Raw genomic sequence first — 23030 nt, forward strand, 5'->3', positions numbered from 1 at the left:
AAATAAAGTGATAATTTGAAACAAAATTGGTTTTGTTTCAGAATTGTTACTCTTTAAGAGAGAAAAAATATCTACTCCTGAGGAAGTAGAGTGTTGGCTTAAATAAGCCCTCCTTCTCAACCCTTTTTGTTAATAATTGAACATTTAAATGTCAAAGATGATTTGAGTATTCAGAGGAAAAACTAACATGAAAGAAACAGGTTTGAACCAAAATGTCTTTTATTTGAATACTGAATACATTCTGTTAGGACGTAAGAGTGTGCTAAGAATAAAATTTTTTAAAGAAAAAAATAGCACTGGCAGCAATACACTTAAAATGGAAAAAGTATAATTTCTAATAATTTCAAATATAACACAAATGACAAATAGATACATTACCATTCTGTGAACTCCACTTAAGAACTGCTTTATGTGACAAGTTGTAGTTTAAGCTTACTTGAAACATGAGTATTCGGAATTTTCAAAAAAATACCAAATATATAGAAAATAGACACAGCAAATGGAAGAGCGTATCATGATTCATTAGACACTTTTAATGAAAACAGCGCTTGACAATTAGAAAACAGTTAAAACTTTTGCTTTAGAAAAAAACTACCTCAAACTAATGTTCATATTAGAGGTGACAGTGCTATTTGTGTTTCTAGCATTCCATATTGAAGTTTATCTTTTAAATACAAAAAAATATGCTCTGCCCATTACAGCAGGATGACATGAACTTAGTTTTCTGTTCCTCCAGATGCTCAGAGCAGCAACAAGACAAGTCTCAGGATCATCATGAGGCTGGATTTAAAATAAAACAAAGACAAAAGGAGAGTCACTTTTATCTGGCATAAGACAGAAAGGGCCATGCACTCGCCTACCCATTGGTGTTACTAATCTTGGCTTGGGGACTCTCCCAGTTCAACCCCTTGGAGGATTAAAACATCCCAGACATAACTGAATTAGCCACTTTAAAATGTTCGCTAAATGAATAAGGAAGAATCAGAACCTGCTGTCCTGAAAACCTTGGATGAGGGTTTACAAGAGAAAGGTTTGGGAAGAAACAAACTTTCAAAAGTCAGTAAAATAAAGCAACTTGAAAAAATAATCGAGGACCAACTTAGGGGAGTTACTAATTTAATCTCAGCTACTTTCTATTAACTGGGGCCTTCTTCTGGATCCATAAACTCTACTTCCTTTTTTTTTTTTTTTCTGATGGAGTCTCACTCTGTCACCCCAGCTGGAGTGTAGTGACGCAATCTTGGCTCACTGCAACCTCCACCTCCTGAGCTCAAGCAATTCTGCCTCAGTCTCCCAAGTAGCTGGGATTACAGGTGCCCGCCACCACACTTGGCTAATTTTTGTAGAGATGGGGTTGTGTCATGTTGGCTAGGCTGGTCTTGAGGTCCTGACCTTGAGCTCCTGACCTTAAGTGATCCACCCGCCTCAGCCTCCCAAAGTGCTGGGATTACGGGCGTGAGCCACCACACCCAGCCCATAAACCCTACTTCTGATTCTTCCCACCACCAAGTATCACTTTTAGAACAGGGCTATCACTGGAAAGCTGTCTTTTGTAATCACACTCCTCCTCCCCTCCCTGAAAATTCTAGTCACACTAGAAAATTCTAGTGTGACTAGAGTAGAAATAGTAGTAGTGTGACTAAAGTAGAAAGAGGAACATTAAAATTATTCATCACGCTACCACCCACAGAAAAACACTACTAAGAGTTTGAAGTATTTCCTTCCTGTTTTTTTATACACAAACATTTTTTTAATCACACTATATTTGGTTGTTTTTTATCCTGTTTTTATACCTTACTTATGTCACTAAGATTTTCCAGTGCCACCAAATCATTTTTGAAAACATAAAAATGTAATGCTCACTCAATATTCCATTAAATGGACAAAACATTTATTCAAACATCTCCTTACTGGTGAACTGTTAGGTTGTTCCTAATTTTTCAGTCTATCGTGTTTTCATTGGAAATAAAGTTACAACGAACATCAGTCTTTGTGCATATCTCCCTGCTTTGGAATAAATTCCAAAAAGTGAAAATGTCTATCAAAGGAAATAAACATGTTTATAGCTTTCAACATATAAAGCCAACTTTCCGGAGAATTTTTTAAAATGTTATCTCTAAATTTTTATTTGGTGATATGCTTCATCTCATGGATAGAATTACTGGATCAAATTAAGAGAAACTTGAGGTTCTCTGTTTATCTTTTAAAAAATATTAAAACTTCTCTCTTAAAAACTCTTAAAAATATTAAATTTCTCTCCCTTAAAAACTTGAAATAACTGTATCACACTGTCACTCTGTCAAACTTTCTAAAAGGGACTGAGTATTAGATTTAAATGAACACATTTACTGTTGCAGATGGGTGAATCCTGAGGAAAAATGAGGCTGAGTTTAGCTCTTTCTTCTGAAAAAGGCAAGTATGGCTTTGTGACTCCGTACTACAGCAGCACTATGCATAGCCAGTAAGAATGTTCACGGGTACATCAATATCAAAGACCCACTGAATCCATGCTATCTTAAGGTTTTTACTGTCATGCTTATTGTAACAAAAAGGACTTTGATCTTTCAAATTAAAATTGATGTTTCCCAAAAATTCAGCACTTCAAAACAACAGCACAGGAAAGTATTGATCAAAATAGCTTTACTTACCTCAAACCTGCAACCAGACCAGCAGGCATTATTTTCTTGGACCTCTTAAATCTCACACCCATTATGGTAGCCAGGAAGAAAGCTGTAACTGAAAACCAAACTAATTCATAAACCAGAGTTTCAAACATGTTATCCATGCTTGTGGGAAAACAGTGGGTACCATTTAAAGCTTTCTAACATTACAACTATAATGGATAGGTACTGAGTTGCCATTGTCTGGAAAAGATAAAGTGCTCTATTAAAACACTTCGTGGGCCAGTGGCTCAAGCCTATAATCCCAGCACTTTGGGAGGCAGAGGTGGGCGGATCACCTGATGTTGGGAGTTCGAGGCCAGCCTGACCAACATGGAGAAACCTCGTCTCTACTAAAAATACAAAAAAATTTAGCAGGGCGCGGTGGCACATGTCTGTACTCCCAGCTACTTGGGAGGCTGAGGCAGGAGAATCGCTCGAACCGGGAAGGTGGAGGTTGCAGTGAACTGAGATTGTGCCATTGCACTCTAGACTGGGCAATAAGAATGAAACTCCGTCTCAAAATAACAAAAAACAAACAACAACAAAAAAAACACTTCATAATCTACCTCATCAAAAAGGTTTCTGGGTAAACAAACATGTTAAAATCAATTCCTGAAATATCTTGAAAACAGAAAGACTTTTTTTCTTTTTTTTTTTTTTTTTTTTTTTGTTGTTGTTGTTGTTGAGACAGTCTTGCTCTGTCACCCAGGCTGGAATACGGTGGCGTGATCTCAGCTCACAGCAACCTCCGCCTACCGGGTTCAAGCAATTCTCCTGCCTCAGCCTCCCAAGTAGCTGGGATTACAGCCACGTACAACCACATCCAGCTAATTTTTGTATTTTTAGTAGAGATAGGGTCTTGCTATGTTGGCCAGGCTGGTCTTGAACTCCTGGTCTCAAGTGATCCACCAGCCTCGGCCTCCCAAAGTGCTGAGATTATAGGCATGAGCCACCATGCCTAGCTAAGAGTCTTTTTCTAACCTAAATCTCTATTCAAAGAACACTCCTTGAAGGCTAGCACTGAGCTTTATTCAACTTCCCTCAGAAACACTAAGTAGTACACTTGGACCCACAGGACACACTCAATAATGTTCAGTTAACTGAATATGAAGAAAATAGTTAATGTATCTTTTACAAGTAAGATCTGATTAATAAAAAAAATACTTGAAAGAAGGCTGACTGGTTTTGTTTTGTAGCATTCCATTTTGGAGAATTTGATGCCTGGAGACTAAATAGTCTAAGCAATAGCATTTTATTCAGAAGCATCATGTCAGCCTTTTTAGAGCTGTACTTATGAAGGGAGAGGTAGTTTTATGTAAGAGATTAGGAGATCAATGCCATAGTTTAAAAACAGCTTTCAAAGAAAAACTGTTTATTGATATAAAAAATAAAATGACTGACAACAAATACTTGTGAACTATTTAAATGCACATCAATAAAAATCCTAATATCACTATATCTGGCTGATACATCTAACATAACCTCATTACTAAAAATATCCCTACCCCCTTATAAAAATGACTAAAGAAAAAAAAAAACCCAAATCTCTCTCTCCTTCAAATATAGAACAATTTTGTCTTCATTTATATTTTTTTCCATACATGACCAAGGCACTTTGAATAATAAATCAACTACAGAAAATGTCCTTGGCATAGTTTTCTAAACCTTCACTGTATATCTCTTTCAAGTGAGATGAAAGTCAAATGTCCCGGTGACTTTAAACACACAGGTTTCCATTTTTTCTGTGGATATTCTCCCATTAAGCTTAACAAGGGAAGAAACTAAAAAAGTGTCAGCCTTGCTTTTTTAGGTTAAGTCTTAAGGCAGTGCAGAATCTAAAACCTGTTTGTGAATTAAATGAAACAATGCAAGGCTGTCTCTTTTTTAGTTATTCTCACAGCAATGTGAAAACTATGCTAAACATGCATTTAGGAGATTTAGCAGAAAATCTGAAAATAATTCCTTGCTTTTCCTAATTCAATTTTTCAGGTAACAGGTTTTTATAGAAATATTCTTCTGAGTTGGAAGGCCTGGTAGCAGTAACATCATTTTTTATCAGGTCTTTCTAGAAAGGAGTAAGTGTTATATTCAGCCTCAACACATGCATATGGCCATTTGTCATTTGACTAAATATGTTCAGGTATATCTAGCATAGGGTAACAAAAAAGATCACCACCTCCAATGTTTGAGTCTCTGTAACCAGGAAAAAATGCCTTACTTACACAGTGACACTTTTACATCTCGTTTGTCATTGGAGACACGGTAAGCTCCATAGCCAGCCAAACATCCAACAAAAAGACCAGCAATCAAAGATAGAACACCACCTGGGAAGGGAAAAAAATATGGGCTCACAAAGAGAATTCCAAAATGAAAGGAATTCATTCCACTACTTCTAGCATGATACAGGCACCTTCAAATGTATTCCTGCTTGGGCACAGTAACTGGACAAAGCCAAATTAAGAATAGGCCTCTTCATGGATACTTTCTAGGAGATGACTGTTTCCTGCTGAACCCAAATGCAAGGCAGAGGAGTCCTGTGGGCGCAGCAGTGCAGGGGGTCAGATGTCACTTGGGGGAATAAGAAAACCTGCCTTGTGCTGGTGGCTTGGACATTGATTGCATGATCTTGGGCAATTATTTAACTTCCTAAGCCCTTCTTTTTAAATTTTTTCTATTCTCCTTGCCTCCTTTTTACAATGAGGTTGTGATGATAAAAACTAAGATGCAAAGGTATTTTTAGTTTATAGAGGTAAAGACAGAAGTGCTATACAAACCAAGCAATGGTTCCATACTGAATAATTAACAAACCTTCAAGCCTCAAGATGTCAGGACTCAAGGACTAATGGAGGCCCTACCAAGAAAGAGGAAGAACCAGAGTACTGACTCCAGCTACCCAGTCCCTATCCCATGCACTCACCCCACCAGTACACTCCCAGTCCCCAACCCATACACCCGCCCCAGAGCACTGTGACAAACACCAAGCAGTTTCTGTGCACCGGACAGTGGGTTACATGCCAGTGACACTATGAATAACACACACACAATCCTTGCTTCATGGAACTCACCCTATTTAGAATCTATTGGGTTAAAATTCCTTGGGGGGGTAGGGTCAAAGTATCTCTATTTTTAAAATATCCATTGGAAATTCAAATGTGCAGCCAGGGTTAAGAACCACTGCAGCACATGCATGCATACACATCCAACACACACGCACAACACATAAACACACACAAAACACACACCCAACACACACACAACACACACATCCCACACACAACACACACATATCACACACACAACACACGCCACACACACAACACAACACACACCACACAACACACACAACACACGCGCGCACACACACACATACGCGCACACACACCAGAGCAGCATCCTGAATGAGAAGACAAACATGTTAGGTTCTAGTCCTAATTCTTTCACTTGCTGGCTAAAGGACTCTGGCTAAGTCACTTAGCCTCCCTAAGTTTTAGCAGTTGTAAAACAGGGTTAATCATCCATGCCATATATATATATATATATGTGTCAATCATCCATGACATACATATATATATATATATATAAAAAATGGCTTAGAATGTTACAGTTGGAGATAATGTTAAATTACACATTGTTTCCCCCAAAAGCTATTCTTCAAACATGGTAAGATGATCTTTTAAAAAACATACATCTGGACAGGTCACTCTCCTAATTAAAAACCCTCGGTGCTTCCCAAAGCTCTTAGGAAAAATAATCCAGTTTGCTATATTGTGGGAACCCTGGCCTTCTTTCAGTTCTCTGAATATACCAAACTCTATTCCTCATGGCTTTTAAACATACTGTTCCTTGTGCAGACTGCTTGTCTCTGCACTCTTCACTTGGCCAAGTGCAGCTCACCTTCGGATGTCTGCTTAAGTGTTGCCTTCTCTGACCCACCACTCTGAACGAGGGCCCCCATCATAGTCTTCCACTATTCCTGATCATACGTTTATACGCTGTTCATGGATTGAATGTCAGTCTGCCCTTACTCACTTGTGAGCGCCATTCTTTTTGCTCATTGCTGTTTCCCCAGGGTGAGACACAGGGCCAGATACATAGGAGCACTTGATAAATACTGATTTAATGCATCCCCGTTATGGGTCATGTTCAAGCAGAAGATACCAGATAAGGATATTGTTAAAGAGATTAAAACATTTTCTGAAATGCACAACTAGGTGACCATTAAGGTGTTTTCCCACCTAGAGATTCTATGATGCTCTTTTCTGTATACCCTGAAGATTTCCTAACTGTTAGGATCACCCCATCCCACCCTCCCCACCACCACCATACACACACACTTAAGCATGCGGAGAAAGTGGCAGTGTCTACACTTCAGTCTTGATGAGATCAGACAGCAAACAGCGGGGCAGGCTCACCGGCAGCAAGAACCACAAAGGTTCTTGAGAAATTTCATCTTGCCTGAGGAAGGTGGCAGGACTGTGAGCTGTTTTACAAGAAAGCCACGCTACTGGAAGGAAGCAAAGATTCTGAGAACAAGCTCAGTACCCCACAGTGAGGGCTACAAGAAAAGCAGCTCTAAACTCTTTCCTTCCCACTTCCTGGGAGGCCTGATCTGGGTGGGGCAGTCTTGGAAGAGGAGTTTTAAAAGGAGTTGAAAGATGCCTCTGGGAGCTTCCCTGCAGGTGCTCTTGTGGTCCTCAGAACAGCGGCCTGCCCAGCAAGCACACCTGAGCCTCTCTGGAGGGATGGCTGTGTCAGTGTCCTTCCCTTTCACTGGAGTAGGAAGGTGTAAGGTCTGGTTCAGCCCTAGTGTGGGAGAAGGCAGGGAATGCCATCTGGCCCTCTTTCGCTCTGGGCACTCAGTGTTACCTGGCCTAAGAAGAGCCTCCATATCATAGTGTCTTCCTGGTCATCCACCTCTCTGGAGACCTACCTGGGAGGAGGGGTGAGTCCAGGCAAGCACAGTGGTCAGCATCCTGTGTCCTGCCACTGGCTCCCCTCTCTCCCCACTGTACCCCCACCAAAATAAAAACCTATCAGCTTCTCCCTTTAACCCTACTTGTGTCTCACAGCTGGTCTAGTTTAGGATTTAGATACATCCATGTCCTCCCACCAAACACCATTTCAACATCACATCTTTCACCCACCCAAGATTATTCTCAATAACTATCCCGTAGAAGGTTCTCCTGGCACAGCTACATAGGACTCATACCTAGGGAAGCTCTAAGTCAAAGGAGAGTTAATTCACCTTACACACACATTCTAAGACATTTGGGCCACTGGCAGCTTAGAACATAATATAAAACTAGAGTACAAAACTAGAAAAAGGTATTATGCCTCATTGGTTCACAGACCACCCACTGGCAGGGCAGTAGCAGCAGCAAAAAAAAAAAAAGAATATTAAAACTTTATTCTATGCCAGGCACCATGTGAAATGTGTACCATGCATCATCTTATTTAATCCTAACAGATTAATTTACAGGTGAAGAGCTGAGGCCCAGATGTTGAAACACCTCACCTGAGTATCAGCGCTACTAAGTGGTAGTGTCAAGGCTAGAATGCAGGAATGCTTGATTCTGTGGCCCGTGCTTTTAACTCACATTATACTACAAAGTGAGCTTCCTTGTGAACCCATAATACCCTTGGGGGCTTCCAGGATCACTTAGTGGGGGGCTCTTGCAGGAGGCCAAGGAACTATATTGTGCAGGTGGACAGCAGCAAGCCCTTGAAATCAGAGACCTCACAGCTAATGTAATTTCATTTGTTCCCACCAGCTGGTAAACACTGAAGAGATGTGAGTTAGAGTAAAATGATCCCTTCCATTCCAACACACACACACGCACACACACACACACACACACACACACACTCTCTCTCTCTCTTTCTCTCTCCCCCCTCCGCCCACTGTCTTTCTACCTCTCATAAAGACAGGCAAAAATGCCCAGATGTTCTTTTCTATTCTGTAATAGAAGTTATTTAGACATTGTCTTTGACAATGAAATTTTTTTTTTCAAAAACAATCTTATCAGCATTTTAAACTGAGTCCTCTTTAAAGTAGATTATGAAACGTCAACCTCTGAGTAGTTGGTTTATAGGTCTTACTTTGGTGCCATCATCTTTTTCTCCTTCAAATACATACCTCTAATACATACATTAAGATGGAAACAATGAACAAAAATCCAAGATGAATTATAGGCTTTAAGGAATCATAGATGATGGTCATTTCTACCCTGCCAGCCCCCCAGCTATAAGAGCTATATTGTGCTTCTGGTCTTTGACTTCTTAGCAGCCTTTAATGAAGGAAGTTAACTGGTAACCATGCAGACCTGGCTTTTTCACTCAAATTCAAGTCAACCACTGCCACAAATACAATATCCTTTGAAATAAAAAGCTTCATTTAAAAAATTTCATTAAAACGTAAGAGACGGTTTGTCAGAAAGACGATTAAAGGTTGTACATATATATATATATGAAACATAGCTAGGAGACATCATGACTATAAATGATTCTAAAATAAAAGTAAGATAAAAAATCTTGACCTTTCCTTTTTCTCCATAAAAACCCTTTAATTGATTACCTCAGTTTTTTTCCCCCTCTTTTGGACAAAGGTGAAAAGACAACTTTGGATATGATAATTGAATATTTAACAATGCTTTCATTGCAACACACAGGATCAACAGAACTCAGTTTTTTGGTACCACGATTATGTAAAGCAAAAAAAAAAAAAATCCTTATTTAATAACAAGCAATGGTCCTGAGGGAAATTAAATCAATTAACTATGCAACTGATAATGAAGTGAAGTGAAAGTTTTGTGGTGGAAAAGAGGCCCAGAACCCCCAGGTTGGAACACTCTGTAATGCCCAACCCCACGGAAGCCTCTTCCTTTCATGAATCCCTTCCATGACACGCTGGTCTTCAGCCACCTCTAAGGCATCTTTAGCTTCTCATCCTACTTACAGACCCTCAGATGACCTAGCACAACCTCCAAACTCCCCACTAATTCCCTTTCATGAAAATTTGGGTTAGGCTTACCTCTCCGCTTATATCCAAAAATGCTTCCAAATGTCACGAGGGCTGCATAACCAAAACCGATCAGGTCCATTGGCAAGGTTGCAATTCTAAAGCAAGGGGGAAAGGACAGATTATACAAAATAAAAAGTTTTGGGGACGGAATGTATCTAAAAATGATATGCTTATATGGTTTGGCTGTGTGTCCTCACTCAAATCCCATGTTGAATTGTGATCCTGAGTGTTGGAGGTAGGGCCTGGTGGGAGGTGACTGGATCATGGGGGTGGTTTCTAATGGTTTAGCATCATCCCCCTAGTACTGTCTCATGATAACGTTCTCATAAGATCTGGATGTTTGAAAGTGTGTAGCACTTCCCCCTTCCTGCTCTCTCCCACTCCTGACGCCATGTGAAGATATGCTTGCTTCCCCTTTGCCTTCCACCATGACTGTAAGTTTCTTGAGGCATCCCCAGCCACACCTCCTATACAGCCTGGTTGAGTTGATTAAACCTCTTTTCTTCATGAATTACCGAGTCTGAGGTACTTCTTTAGAGCAGTGTGAGAATGACTAATACAAAGGCATTCCACAGAATTACAGAAATTAATTTCTCTAATCTACTAAAGAAAGGGAAGTTCAGCCAGGCATGGTGCTCACGCCTGTAATCCTAGTATTTTGGAAGACCAAGGCAGGCATTTGGCTTGAGCCCAGGAGTTTGAGACCAACCTGAGCAACATGGCAAAACCCCATCTCTAGTAAAAATACAAAAAATTAGCGGGGTGTAATGGCAAGCACCTGTGGTCCCAGCTACTTGGGATGCTGAGTTGGGAGGACTGCTTGGGCACGGGAGGTTGAGTTTGCAATGAGCCATGATTGTGCCACTGCACTACAGCCTGGGTGACAGAGTGAGACCCTGTCTCAAGGGAAAAAAGAGGTTCAAACTTCACCTCTCCCAACCCTCTACTATCCCCTTCATCCTCATCACTGTTAAGCACACTCCGGGGGATACCTCAAGCTGATTCTCCTCTGCCTGTCTTCAATATCTGCCATACTCTCAGCTGTTTAATTCTTTCTACTTCCCCAAATAAAACTTCTGCTCTGGTCAGCCAGGTCTCTTCACTGAACTGTGACACTACAATCTTCACTTTTCACTTTCCTGCCTGAAATGTCCTCCCTCCCTGTCCATCCCCAAAAGCCCGACTATCCGCTGTACCCCACCTCCCTTTGAATCTTCTTCCCTGACTTCTACCCTTATTAACTACCTCCTAATTTCCTTAACTCTAGCCTGTACTATCAAAGTGATCTGGTGCAAATGGCTTCTTCCTCCTCTAAATTCCTTAACTTCCACAACTCCATCTTGTAATTCTTTTATGTTTGTACAGATAGTAGTCCTCTCATTCTTTACAGATGGATGTCTTCTTAGAGATTGAATAATTCAGTTTAAACAATGGCTTTGTCATTAGTTTCCTTGCAAGACAACTCTTCTGTGGTAGCAGAGACATCCACACTTAATCAATGGCAAATCACTAGAGAATACAATATAGCCCCAGCATGAAGTTAGATGGATGACAATGACATCCTACTGTGCATCATAGCAGCAGCTGAAACATACCCAGTAGTGAGAAGTCCCACTGAAACCCTGCCCACAATTCTCTCAGATGCAGTAGATAGTGTGCCAGCCACAGGCTAGAGATGTGGCTACCAGGCCTCAGACCATGCCCCTCCCTCACCCTGAACTCTCCCTGCAAGTTAAGAGAATAGATGAAGAGAGTTCTAGAGTTCCATACAGCTTTTTAAGGTCTAAGATTCCTAGTGATGCCTTTATTTCTGAGCTTTCTCACATCTATATTTCCTTCACAGGGAAGGTAATTATCTTTGTAAATATAAGGAATGGTACATGAGATTCCTTGCATATTTTTACAATTTTCTCATTGCTTATCATTTAGGTTAATGGGCCTTTTATCTCCCACAGCAACTGGTAACAAATTAACGTAGAAGAACAGAAAAACGGGCTGGACGAGGTGGCTCACCCCTGTAATCCCAGCACTTTGGAAGACAGAGGCTGGTGGATCACTTGAGGTCAGGAGTTCAAGACCAGTGTAGTCAACATGGTGAAACCCCGTCTCTACTAAATATACAAAAAATTAGCCGGGCGTGGCATGATGGTGCATGTCTGTAATCCCAGCTACTCAGGAGGCTGAGACAGGAAAATCCCTTGAACCTGGGAGGCAGAGGTTGCAGTGAGCTGAGATTGTGCCACTGCACTCCAGCCTGGGCATCTCAAAAAAAAAAAAAAGAGAAGAAGAAGAAAGAAGAAAGAAAAGAAGAAGAAGAAGGAGAAGGAGGAAAAGGAGAAGGAGGAGGAAGAAGGAAGAAGGAAGAAAGAAGAAGGAAGAAAGAAGAAGAAGATGACGACAAAGACGAAGATGAAGATGAAGAAGAAGAAAAAAAGAAGTTTTGAGCTGATCTCAAAGTCATCAACTAGAACTTACTATGAGGAAGGGTATGGGGGAGGGAATCTCAGGCACCGGAGATGACAGCACCAAAAAGGAGGCAACAGTAAAAAATGCTCAGCATCTACAGGAAGGAGAACTAAAACAGGAGAGTTCATCTGTGCCCCAGAGGTGGTACAGTAGGATGTAACATGTAGGGAGAAGCTGGGTCCAAAAACCGTTTGCTGACTGAATGATGGCTAAACAAATAATAATAAGAGAGGTTATAATGTTTTTGATCAATTACTATGTGTTAGGTGCCATTCTAAGGCATTCTAGGTGCCTTACATGTATCAACTCATGTAATCATGACCACACCCTATGGTATGTACTATCATGATTATCTTCATTTTCCAGATGAGGAAACTGGCGCACAGAGAATGCAAGCAATGCCTGAAGGTTATACAGCAAAACAAAGATTTCTGACTCGGGGAAGTCTTAGTCCTAACCACTATGCAACATCACCTCCGGTAACTGAGTTAGCTGCTGAAAAAAGTGAATATGTAAACCAAACATGTTCTTCAGAGTTTTCAATTCTGGATCAATCACATGCTCTTCACAGCTTAAAGTTGTGACCACGGGGCACTGTGTTCCATCTGGTAACTTACAATGTTCAGCCCCATGAAATTCTCATGTTTGGTCCTACTTACTACTTTCTAAAGGAGCTAACCATATACTCTAAAGTATGCTTACCTTCAAACCTGGCACTGCCACTTACTAGCTGTGGAAACTCAATAACTCAGTTTCTCCAACTTTGAAATAAGGATAACAAAAATATTTACCTTATAGGATTGTTCTGAGAATTAAATGAGTTAATACTATAAAGCACTTAGAACAGTGCCTTGCACATACTGAGCACTCAACAAATATTAGCTGCTCCAATAATAATGATTCTTCTTCTCATTCACCCTTACATCTATGTTGAGCTTGAGGTGTGTAAGGCTATTACTATTTCAGCACACTGAGAAAACTGAGGTAGAGTGAATTTATGATTTACTTAACGAATCATATCATAGTATCGTAACATATATTTGTACTCAATTCAACTTAACAGCTATTTATTGAGCATTTTCTTTGTGCAAGGCAGCAGGAAGCAATGGTAAGTGCTTAGACATGGCCTTGGTCCAGTACAACACAGCTGTAGGAGGCAGATGTGTGAATGAGCCCTAAGAGGAGAGGTGTGGGTACCATAACAAGGAGTGGCACCCAGCAAGGACTGGGAGCCTAAGGAAGGATGCCCAGGTAACACAGGGTTCCAGCTGGGACCTTGGAGAGATGTTGTGCCAAACCCCTATTAACCTCAATAAGGAAGGCAACAGGTTCAAGAGGCCAAAAGAGACCCAGAGCCAGCAAGTGAGACATGGGGTTTCATTAGGGGCTTTCATACAGAGGAGGGAGTCCAGCGGCGGTGAGCTGGGCAGGAAAACAGCCGCTTGCAAACATCATGCAATTTACGTAGCATTTTCACTTAACACCCTCCCCTCAATGACCTCCTCCTGGCAACCTTGATTTAACTCAAAATTCAAGGCCTCAATTCCCCATAGGGCCCCTGTTCTATGGGACAGGTGGGGCAGGGCTCAGATGTTCTTCATAGACAAGAAACAAATCTCTGGGTTGGGCAGGCCTGGGTTCCCTAGTTCAGAAAACACATTCAGGTTCATCTGCCACACAGGGTCATTCTAAGGGTATGCTTTAATTATTGCTGTCAGGTGCATTTACCCTACAGGGGAGCATAAGTCAAGTGAAGAGGGTGGCAGGAAAGGGTGTTCCTGGCAGAAGGGAGCGTGTGTGCAAGGCCCTAATGGCACAAGAAAGCATGTTCTCAAAATGAAAAGTACAAGGGGCTTGTGAAAAGAGAGGGAGCTGGTGAGAAAGACAGGGCTGTACACCCACATAAGCCCTGTAAAGGGAGTCTGGTTCTGTCGTAGGGGCAGAGAAGGATCACCGAAGGGAGCCTCACAATCAGATTTAAATTCCAGCAAGCACTTCCCAGTTGCAGTAGTGAAGATGGGTTGTGAAGTCAGGCAGGGAGATACATCGGGAAGCTGTTGCAGTAAAGTAAGCAAGAGCTTAATTGATAAGGGTAAGCTTATCTAGAGAAATGGCAATGAGAATGGAGAGAAGGTGGACAGATTTCAGAGGTTCAGGAGGTAGAGTCAGCAGAATTGAATTCGAGGAGGGAAGGGAAAGTCAAGGGTGAATCAGAGATGACTCACCCCTAGGTATCTGGCTCAGACCATTAGGAGAAGCAGGGAGTCAGGGAGCCTCATGTTATTCTCTGAGACAGAGAACATGGGAACAGCAGCAGGTGTGCGGGGCGGGGAAGAGGGAGGTGGTTAGGAATGATGGGACATGTTTGGAATGTATTCAGTCTGAGACGCCCAACACACAGGAAAACACCATTACATACAGATCTGAGGCTTATGAGAGCACTTTCATTATCAGGTGTAACTTCTAGACCTAATTGTCTCCTAAAGCCAAGTAGCTGTTGTGAAAGATTAATTCCACTCCATCCTGAGCCCCCCAGCTCTTCCTGCGATCTTCTCTTGAGGATCCATACTCTTTTACTTGGTTGGGATTCTCTCGCCTCTCAGTCAGCCAAGCTCCTTGAGGGCAAACCCAGGGTGCACAAGGCAGGTACTTAAAATACTTGTTAAATGAATAAATGAGTGAGTGAACCAAAGGAACAGCTTCTGCCTGAAGACATTCTGTAACTGATCTACCCAATACAGCTTTATTGCCAGGAAACAGGCAGCTCCTTAATCTCCTTAGTGAAGTGACTGTTGTTCTAAGGAGGCAAAATAAATCTACTCCCAATGCTTGTAAGAAGGTTCTGTTCTCAGAGAGGATATTCAGACAAAAGAATCACCTTTTCCATGACGGAGCCATGTGGCCAGGCCAGAAGCACACATTAAAGCCAGAGGCTGTGTTAACATGAAAGGGATAAGGTGGGAGAGGATGTGCACAGCACATCACACGCTCTCATCACAAATGCGATGCTCAAGCCTTGGAAGGGCTAGAAAGCATCTTGGATGCAATGCAGCAAAACGATTTATTATACCAGGTACAAAACAAGGCCGACTGCCCCAAATCCTCCAAAATTTGGAGAACTAAGAGATTTTCAGTCAACTGTTATATAAAAAGCATTTTCACATGCTAAAGATATAACAGTTACCTACCCGTGAGCTCTTGGAGGGCACAAAAGGCACATTGTCGAGTGGGGTCTGGGTAGTGCTGGGAAAGTTAAAATCCTGCCAAGCATTTTGCAATGGTCCATGAGCCCACCCCAGCACCCCAGCTCCAGGAAAGTAGGAGGCAGGATAGGTGGGATATTTAGGGATACCGGAAGGCACAAACTCGGGAAATGCCCAGGAGGAGGAGAAAAATGATACCGGGGAGGTAAGACCAATGCCCTGCAAAATCCCCTCAAGGATCTGTGCATCATCGTTTGCTATACAGGTTTGGCGCGGGGGAGGGGATGCCCAGTAAGCAACGCCCCTTATATTTCTGCGGTTTTGTAAGAAAATTCAGAGCAGGAAGGTCTCCATTGCGGGATGCACAGCTCACCTGCAGCCCCAAGCCCTCACTGCGGCTGAAAAGACAGGAGTCTGGGGCTAGCTGCCGCCACTCGAGGTACCTGGAATCCGGAAGCAGTCTCCGCGCCAGCGCTGTCCCACCCGGCGCCCAGCCGTCTCGCGCTGAGCAGAGGCCGCTCCCTGCCGGAGACGCCCTCCCTGCCGCGCGCATGCGCTATGTCCCTTCTAGCCTTGCAGGGCTCTGCCCTGTCCATTCCCTCCGGCTGAATCGGGTCGGCCTGTAGGTCAGGCAGCCAGGAGGCCCTGCGCTGCGACATCCGGGCGGTAGCCGGACCCGTTGCTCCGTCTATCCTACCTTCGGCCCTGTCCTGGAGCCAGGGCCGGGGTTTCCTGCCTCCCGCCTGAAGGAGCGGGACTGGCAAGAAGCGTATCTGGATGTAGCCAAGATTACAGAAGGCGAAGATTTTTAAGTTAACTCCATTCATCATTCAAGGGACATTTCCAGAACCTCTAAAAGGCAACCCGAGGTCTCCTACACACCCTCCAGCAGATTGTCCCCATTGTCAGTGGAGGGAGCTAAGGTTCGGTGAGGTCCAGTGACTTAGTTGTCCCAGGTCAGAATCCAAGTTTGCCTGGTTTCAAAGCCCAAGCACCCTTCATTACACTATGGGATCGTCTAGATGTGGTTGGGAGATCAGGATCCTAGTTTTAAACTTCGGGCCCAGGATTTGCTGGGCTTAGATATCTACAGGGAAAGGTATAAATTCCAGAGTCGGAAAGCACTTAAAATCTTGCCTAATCCAAAGCGATCTGCTCAATTCCAGGAATGAACCTTAAATTGACTTTTTTTTTTTTTTTTTTTTTGGATACAGGATCTCAGTTGACCGCCCAGGCTGGAGTGCAGTGGCGCCATCCCAGTTCATTGCAACCTCTGCCTCCCGCCTCCTGGGTTCAAGCGATTCTCCAGCCTCAACCTTAAGTTTTTTTTTTTTTTTTTTTTTTTTTTTGGATACAGGATCTCAGTTGACCGCCCAGGCTGGAGTGCAGTGGCGCCATCCCAGTTCATTGCAACCTCTGCCTCCCGCCTCCTGGGTTCAAGCGATTCTCCAGCCTCAACCTCCTGAGTAGCTGGGATTACAGGTGTGTGCTACCTCACCCAGCTAATTCTTTATTTTGTTTGTAGAGACGGGGTTTACTATGTTGCTCAGGATGGTCTCGAACTCCTGAGCTCAAGGCAATCCTCCCGCCTCTGCCTCCCAAAGTGCTGGGATTACAGTTTAAATTGACTTTAAATTATGCCTCTCTGTAGCAACTTATCATCTTATTCTTCTGCCTTCTTGATTGAATACAGAACTCCAACCCTCTTCCTTATGTAACAGCCCTTCGGAGATTTGAAGAAGGCTGTCATAGTGAAGTAGCTCTAGAGGTTCTGTGTCACTGAGAATTACAGCAGAATTCCTCAGAATAAAAAAGGAAACTCAAAAATTAAATCTCGTGAAGTTTGTTTGCTACATGTATTCTTTGTGCGTAAAAGTGCTTCAGGGAAGTAATATAACTACATCTAAGTTATGAAAGTCTAAGTTGGTCCTGGGGAATTAGTAGAATTCCTGAAGATTCACAGAAGAGTTGATGGCAAGGCACTGGAATGTGGCGTGGAGAAAGTGACAGCCTGAAATTTGGTTCTGAGTTCTCTCAGCACTCTTTTCCATCCCCTTCTATTTCCATCCTTACCCCAGCCTCCTCCCCTTCTCTCCTCACACTCTCAGAACACTTACCCTATTTGGAATAAAACTAAAACCCTCTTGGAATACTTCAGTATCTTCATCTGATGTGACCTGGGTAAATAACTCCCCTCTGGACCTCAGTGCCTGGATTTAAGATAGGCCAAGACTAGATGCTCTCAGATCCCTTCCACCCTGCCACTAGCACACTCGAAGCTGGAAACAGCCTCATGATATTCCTACTCAAGGCGTATCACCTAAACTTAAAGAAAAACTTTGTATATTATGGGAATTGCATACCCTTGAATATGTGGGAACAGGATGGTTCTTACGCAAAGGGATCACTGCCCTCTCAACTCATAGGCACTAGCTGTTGCCTTCTCCAGCTGATGGAAAGGCTGCAGCCCAGGTAAGGATGCAGGAAAGCCTATTCCCCTCAACCATTTTGTAAAGCTTTCTATGCATGATCCGCAGCACTGACTCTTAACTTTCAATGTGTCACCAACCCCTTTGGCAGTCTGGAGAAATGCACAAAATACAATACACAGGATTGCAAAGGAAGCCAATTTTATTGAAATGCAAATTTCAATTTTATTGAAATGCAATTTTATTGAAATCAAATTGTTAAACCTTTAAATCTGTCATATAATAGATGTGTTTCTTTATTAACATATTAAAGATTACAAGACCTAGGGGGTGGATCTAATTATTACCATAATTTCAAAGTGGTGCTGTACATGAATATTTTAAGATATCTGTAACATGGATATCTGTGATTCCTAGTGTCGACAGAGACACAGGTACTAATACTGCTGTGGTTTGTTGCCTATTTTCCTGACGGAAAGAAATGAAAACTTTTCTCCATTGAAGTTTTCAGATTTCCTGATTTCTATCCTCTGGCCCCTTTAGAGTCACAGATTCCAATTTAAAAACTCCCAGTCTATAGTAATGCAAGTTTTCGTAAGTTGTACATAGGTGGAATCAGAGAAAGGGAAAGAAGGCGAAGAGCCTCACTGACTGGCTGCTAAGGCAGGGCCTCACGGGATGGTTACACCCTGTGGATCTTGAGCCTGCTCCTCATTTTCAAATGTTCAGAAACTCAGTTTGTCTCAGTTCTTCCAGGGGCACCCTGGCTTTTGAGAGACAGATTCATAAACATCAAAGTCACAAGGGACTTACTGATTTTTTTAAGGCCCACTTCAGATTCTGGATTTTTTTCTCCTTTCAGATCCCAAACAATGTCAAAGGACATTATTCTTGTCCTTTGAAAATATGGTCTTATGGCAGGCCAACATTTTAGCATCTTTTCTATGGCTCGCTGCAATGACAGCCATCTTGTAGGCACACATCTAAAGAGGTTATCACCTTCCATTTCTGTGAAGTCAAAAATCTCCTTAAGTGCTTCAGCACTTTTTGAGGAAATTGAAAAGTAACCAAAAGCTTTCATTATGAAAGTCTCAATGTCACATTTAAGCAACTCACATCCCTTTTTAGCAGTGCTGTATATAAGATGTACAAGGCATTGAATGAATAAGATCTTTTCATTTTCTTTGGTAAGAAGTTTATAGACTGAATAGAATTTGCCAAAATTTACATCTGTACTGTCTGACAAATATGCAGATAGATGAGCTAAGTCTAGTTTGTATTTAGGCAAATATCAACAATATTTTATGATTTCAGCAGTTTCATTAAAATCCTCATAGAAATGAAGAAGATGCTTTGAAACTTCTGTTTTCAAGTCAAAGTACCTAACAGCTGGAGGAAACATATTTTTGCTGCCATGATTCAGCATATTACTTAAAACTGATGTACTATAGAAACCAGAATTGTTGGTGAGATATGACAGAAATTCGCTTTACACTGTAAGGGACCAACACATTTGTTATCAAAATTTCCCCTCTTCTTTGTCCAGAGGGTATTTTAGCTGCAATTCTTAAATCAGGAAACGAAACTTTACTCAATTTCATAGAGCAATCAAAGGAACGCTATGACAATTCATGCTTGTTTGCCTGGTATGCCCATGCTAATTCAGCAGTTGCTATTTTTGACTGAACATTGGTGTCTTTTGGGAAACAAAAGTATTTTCGATTGGTTTAGAAGCATTCACCCGTCCCATCCTACTTGTGAGATTTGCTCTCCACATGTGCTTGCACATCCCCTTCTCCACCATGTGCAATCTCAAATTTTTTCCTGCATATTATGCAGTACGCTCTGTTTGGTTATTTACCTTCCTAGTTCAATAGTATGTGTCCTTCCATCCATCATCAAAATTACATAGTTGTTTAGCCTTCTTCTTCAGTGATGGGATCATGGTTGCATTGATATTATAATCATTCTCATCTGACCTTTTAGAAAACATGGTCACAATATTCACAATGTTAAAAAATTAAACTGGCACTATCTAGTTACAAAGCACACCAATTAATCCACAGGCAAAGTCAAAGATGAACTGTTAATATTCATTATATACACTTAAGCCACATCACTTTGAATGATGCAACCACGGATGGATGACCATTCTGAACTACAAATCATGGTTGCCAATATCAGTGGTCAAGTGGGTGACAACAACTAAAGATGATGGATAACCTGTGCCATATCCATTTGATACTAAAGACAATGTTGCTTTCAGACCCTCTAAAACTGATGAGTTTTGTACATTTCCTCCAACTTTCCACACTTGTTGCTAAAACCAGGATTATTTACATTCCAGGGAAGGGTCTCCCAGGACACAATGCTCTCAGTGCTAAAATTGGGATGGTTGGTTACCCTATTGGGTTGCCATTAACCAAAGGGCTACCACTCCAGAGGTAGGAGGGGAGGCACATAGAGGCAGAGACTCCTCACCTTGCTTCCACTGATAGTGTTAAATTTCTCCACAATATTTCTCACAGATTCCTCTTCTTTGGGGTGTGATGAAAATAAGACATTGTCTTTTGTTAGACTTCAGATCCACTGAAAGGTCAATGGCCTCCATCTGGAAACACAGGCAAAGCTCAGGGCCAATGCCTTTCCCTGGCTCAGGCCCTAAAGGGAACTCAGAAAAGGCGGCCCTCTAAAGGCAAGAAAGGAGGAGAAAGCAGCTCCACTGATAACTCCACCAGTGAAGGAAGAAAGAAAAAAGCATCCACTGTTGGTTGCTGGGGAACAATAAACCATATCCTGGGGAGAAACTCACCTCCCCAAACTCACCAAAGTACTCCCTTACCTTCTCCTCAGTGGCTTTGGGAGTTCAAATGCCCTGCAAAGATTTTCTTCACAGAATATTTCTTCATGACAGTGGCTTTTTGGGGGTCCATGCTATGGCCACCCAGCCTGTGCTCCTGATCTAGTATCTGTTCCAATAGAAGCGTAGGTGGATCAAATCCAGATTTGTTAAGGACTAAGGGGTTTGGGGACGTTCAGGGCTAAAACCAGAAGTAAGGAGTTTCCTAGGAAGCAGGACTGTCAGTGCTAAAATCACAACTAAGGGATTTCCCAGGATGAGGGACTTTTAGCATTAAAACTGGGGACGGTGCAGTTTTCCAAGATGTAAGACTTTCGGTGCTAAAACCTGAACAATTTCTTCTGAGAAGGGGGTTAGGTAGACTCTGGTTCCAATTCTCTTTGGCATTTCTTAATAGCATTACCCGAGGGAGGTTCTTTCTTTCTGAGCCACAAGATTCCACCACAGGTGGAATACACATGCACAAAATACAGATGCACAAAATATTTCACGCCTTCCAAACACACCACTCTCTACCCAAGCCTGACTTCCCAATTTCCTCCAAAATGGAAATCCACCTGGTTTACCTCAACACATATAAAACGGTCCTCACTCCGTCAGAGCCTTTGTCCATGCTCTGACTTTTCTTCCTGGCCTGACAGTCCCAATCTAAGACTTGCTTACTCCAGACATAAAGCTGGGCTACTGGGGTTGAAATCCTTGCTGTTCCACGCTCTGCTCACTATGTGGTCTCTTCAAGTTGCTTAATCCTCTCCGCATCTTAGTTTTTCCGTCTGTAAAATGGCACTGAAATGCCTATCTCAGACATCTTTGAGTGTTTTTCTAATTCTCCTATGTGAAGCATTTAGCGCAGGGGCCCAAACAGGCACAGAAACAGGTACTGAATGTCCACTCTCCTCTTCTTGGACCACTCCAGCCCATATATTTAATACTTTTCACTTCCCACTTAATCCGTACAGGAACAGGTTCCTAAACTCTGCTTCCCCCAGTGCACTTGGCCACATGCAGCTCAGACAAAATGATCATGATCCAGGAATGCCTTCTCTTAGAAATGCAATCCCGCACACACAGACCTTTCATGGAATACACAGCTTACCTTCTCTACACAGGCTGCACCTTTCAAGATAGCAAAGGTCAACCCTCTTGGTCTTCCAGTGCTGGGATTCATTTTGGGGAGATGGTCAACGACCTCTTCAAATGTGGTAAAATAAAATATTTGGTAAAATAAATATGTGGTAAAATAAAATATGTGGTAAAATAAAATGTGGTAAAAAAAAAAAAATTGGGTCCTTTTTGCTGGTATCCCAGCTCTGGTTTGTAGGTGAGACCAACGGTGGGGTGAGACACATAGTCACGAGAAGTCTTACGACGAAGATATGTGCTTACGAGAAAGTCTTACAAGAAGCCAAGAGTTTAGGAGGGCTGGATTTCCCAAAGCTTTCACTGGGAGGATTACAAATAAAGCCACCACCCATGGCAAAGTGTCTACACCCACCCACTCTGGGTCTGCAAAGATTCTACCTCCGACAGCTGTTCACAAATCTACTCTATCTCCTTACTGCGATCCACCTTGGCCCTAACAGAACTTAACACCACCGCAAACCCCCAGGCTGGGAGAGGAAAAGGAAAGGCAACCTCTCAGGGCGCAGGCCCCATGCACTCAGCACAGCTGGAAGTTAGTCTAAAAACCCTCTTATCAAAGGGCTGTCGTCTCTTCTATGCCTGTCTTCCCCGGCGCCCAGGTGTCACTCTCAAGGAACTCAGTCTTCCTGGGCAGAGCCCGCGGTCAGATCCTGACTCGGAGCCCAGGTGGAGGGAAGGAGAGAGGAGGGAGGGAAGGATGGGGAATCTTGCCCGGGTCGGAGCGCACATCCTCCTCCCGAGGCTCCGCTCTCTCTCCTGGGCGGTTCCTGGACGGCGCAGACGTCGATCCCACAGGTCCAGCCAACTTCACGGCACCTATCCCGCGTCCCCCTCGTTCTTGCCGCCATTCTTCTGGTCGGCCTTGGCGCCGTTCTGGTCCCCACCTGGCGACCCGCCGTCTAGGGCGGCCTCGTATGGGTTCTCAGTGGCGCCCGGCGTCCCCAAGAGCTTCTTCCTCTCATTTGCTTCTAACACACCCTGCAGACGGGAAACCGCCTCAGCCTGGGACAGCCCAGCTATGTGGCAGCAGCTGGCGGACTTCATAAGGTACGAGTTAGGGGACGGACCCACCTTGCCCAAACTACATGCTTATTGGCTGATTTTGCCCGATACTCCGCCATGCACCGCTGTCCCATTGGCCGCGCTCTAAATCCCGGCGGGTTTGTCCTCTAGCAACGTGTCAGAGCCAGGGCCCTGCAGAGGGTCCCAGAGATCCCGCGGGAGGACTGCAGGTGCAGGCCCGGG

General features: G+C 42.9%; 1 protein-coding gene and 1 long non-coding RNA gene across 6 annotated transcripts; both read right to left on the minus strand.

The window, feature by feature from the left end:
- Positions 1-201: 201 nt before the first annotated feature.
- Positions 202-15891, minus strand: TMEM14A (transmembrane protein 14A). Of its 4 annotated transcripts, none has more exons than XM_011981312.1 (5): positions 15727-15891; positions 9694-9779; positions 4886-4987; positions 2649-2736; positions 202-780 (listed from the first exon to the last, which is right to left on the minus strand). In XM_011981312.1, the coding sequence occupies exons 2-5, from the start codon at positions 9761-9763 to the stop codon at positions 741-743; spliced, it is 300 nt and encodes a 99-aa protein (XP_011836702.1). In that variant the 5' UTR covers positions 9764-9779; positions 15727-15891; the 3' UTR covers positions 202-740. The 4 variants fall into 4 exon arrangements, with proteins under 4 accessions (XP_011836702.1, XP_011836704.1, XP_011836701.1 ...); XM_011981314.1 differs by having other exon boundaries at positions 2649-2730; positions 15727-15885; XM_011981311.1 differs by having other exon boundaries at positions 2649-2748; positions 15727-15885.
- A 2156-nt stretch (positions 15892-18047) lies between these two features.
- LOC105540610 lies at positions 18048-21828 on the minus strand. 2 transcript variants are annotated; one of them, XR_001006219.1, is made up of 3 exons: positions 21739-21828; positions 20625-20751; positions 18048-20393 (listed from the first exon to the last, which is right to left on the minus strand). It is a non-coding gene; the product is annotated as an uncharacterized LOC105540610 (long non-coding RNA). The 2 variants fall into 2 exon arrangements; XR_001006218.1 differs by having other exon boundaries at positions 18048-20751; positions 21739-21808.
- Positions 21829-23030: the final 1202 nt, after the last annotated feature.

Source organism: Mandrillus leucophaeus, unplaced genomic scaffold (genome assembly GCF_000951045.1).
Source record: "Mandrillus leucophaeus isolate KB7577 unplaced genomic scaffold, Mleu.le_1.0 Scaffold223, whole genome shotgun sequence".
NCBI classification, from domain to species: domain Eukaryota; kingdom Metazoa; phylum Chordata; class Mammalia; order Primates; family Cercopithecidae; genus Mandrillus; species Mandrillus leucophaeus.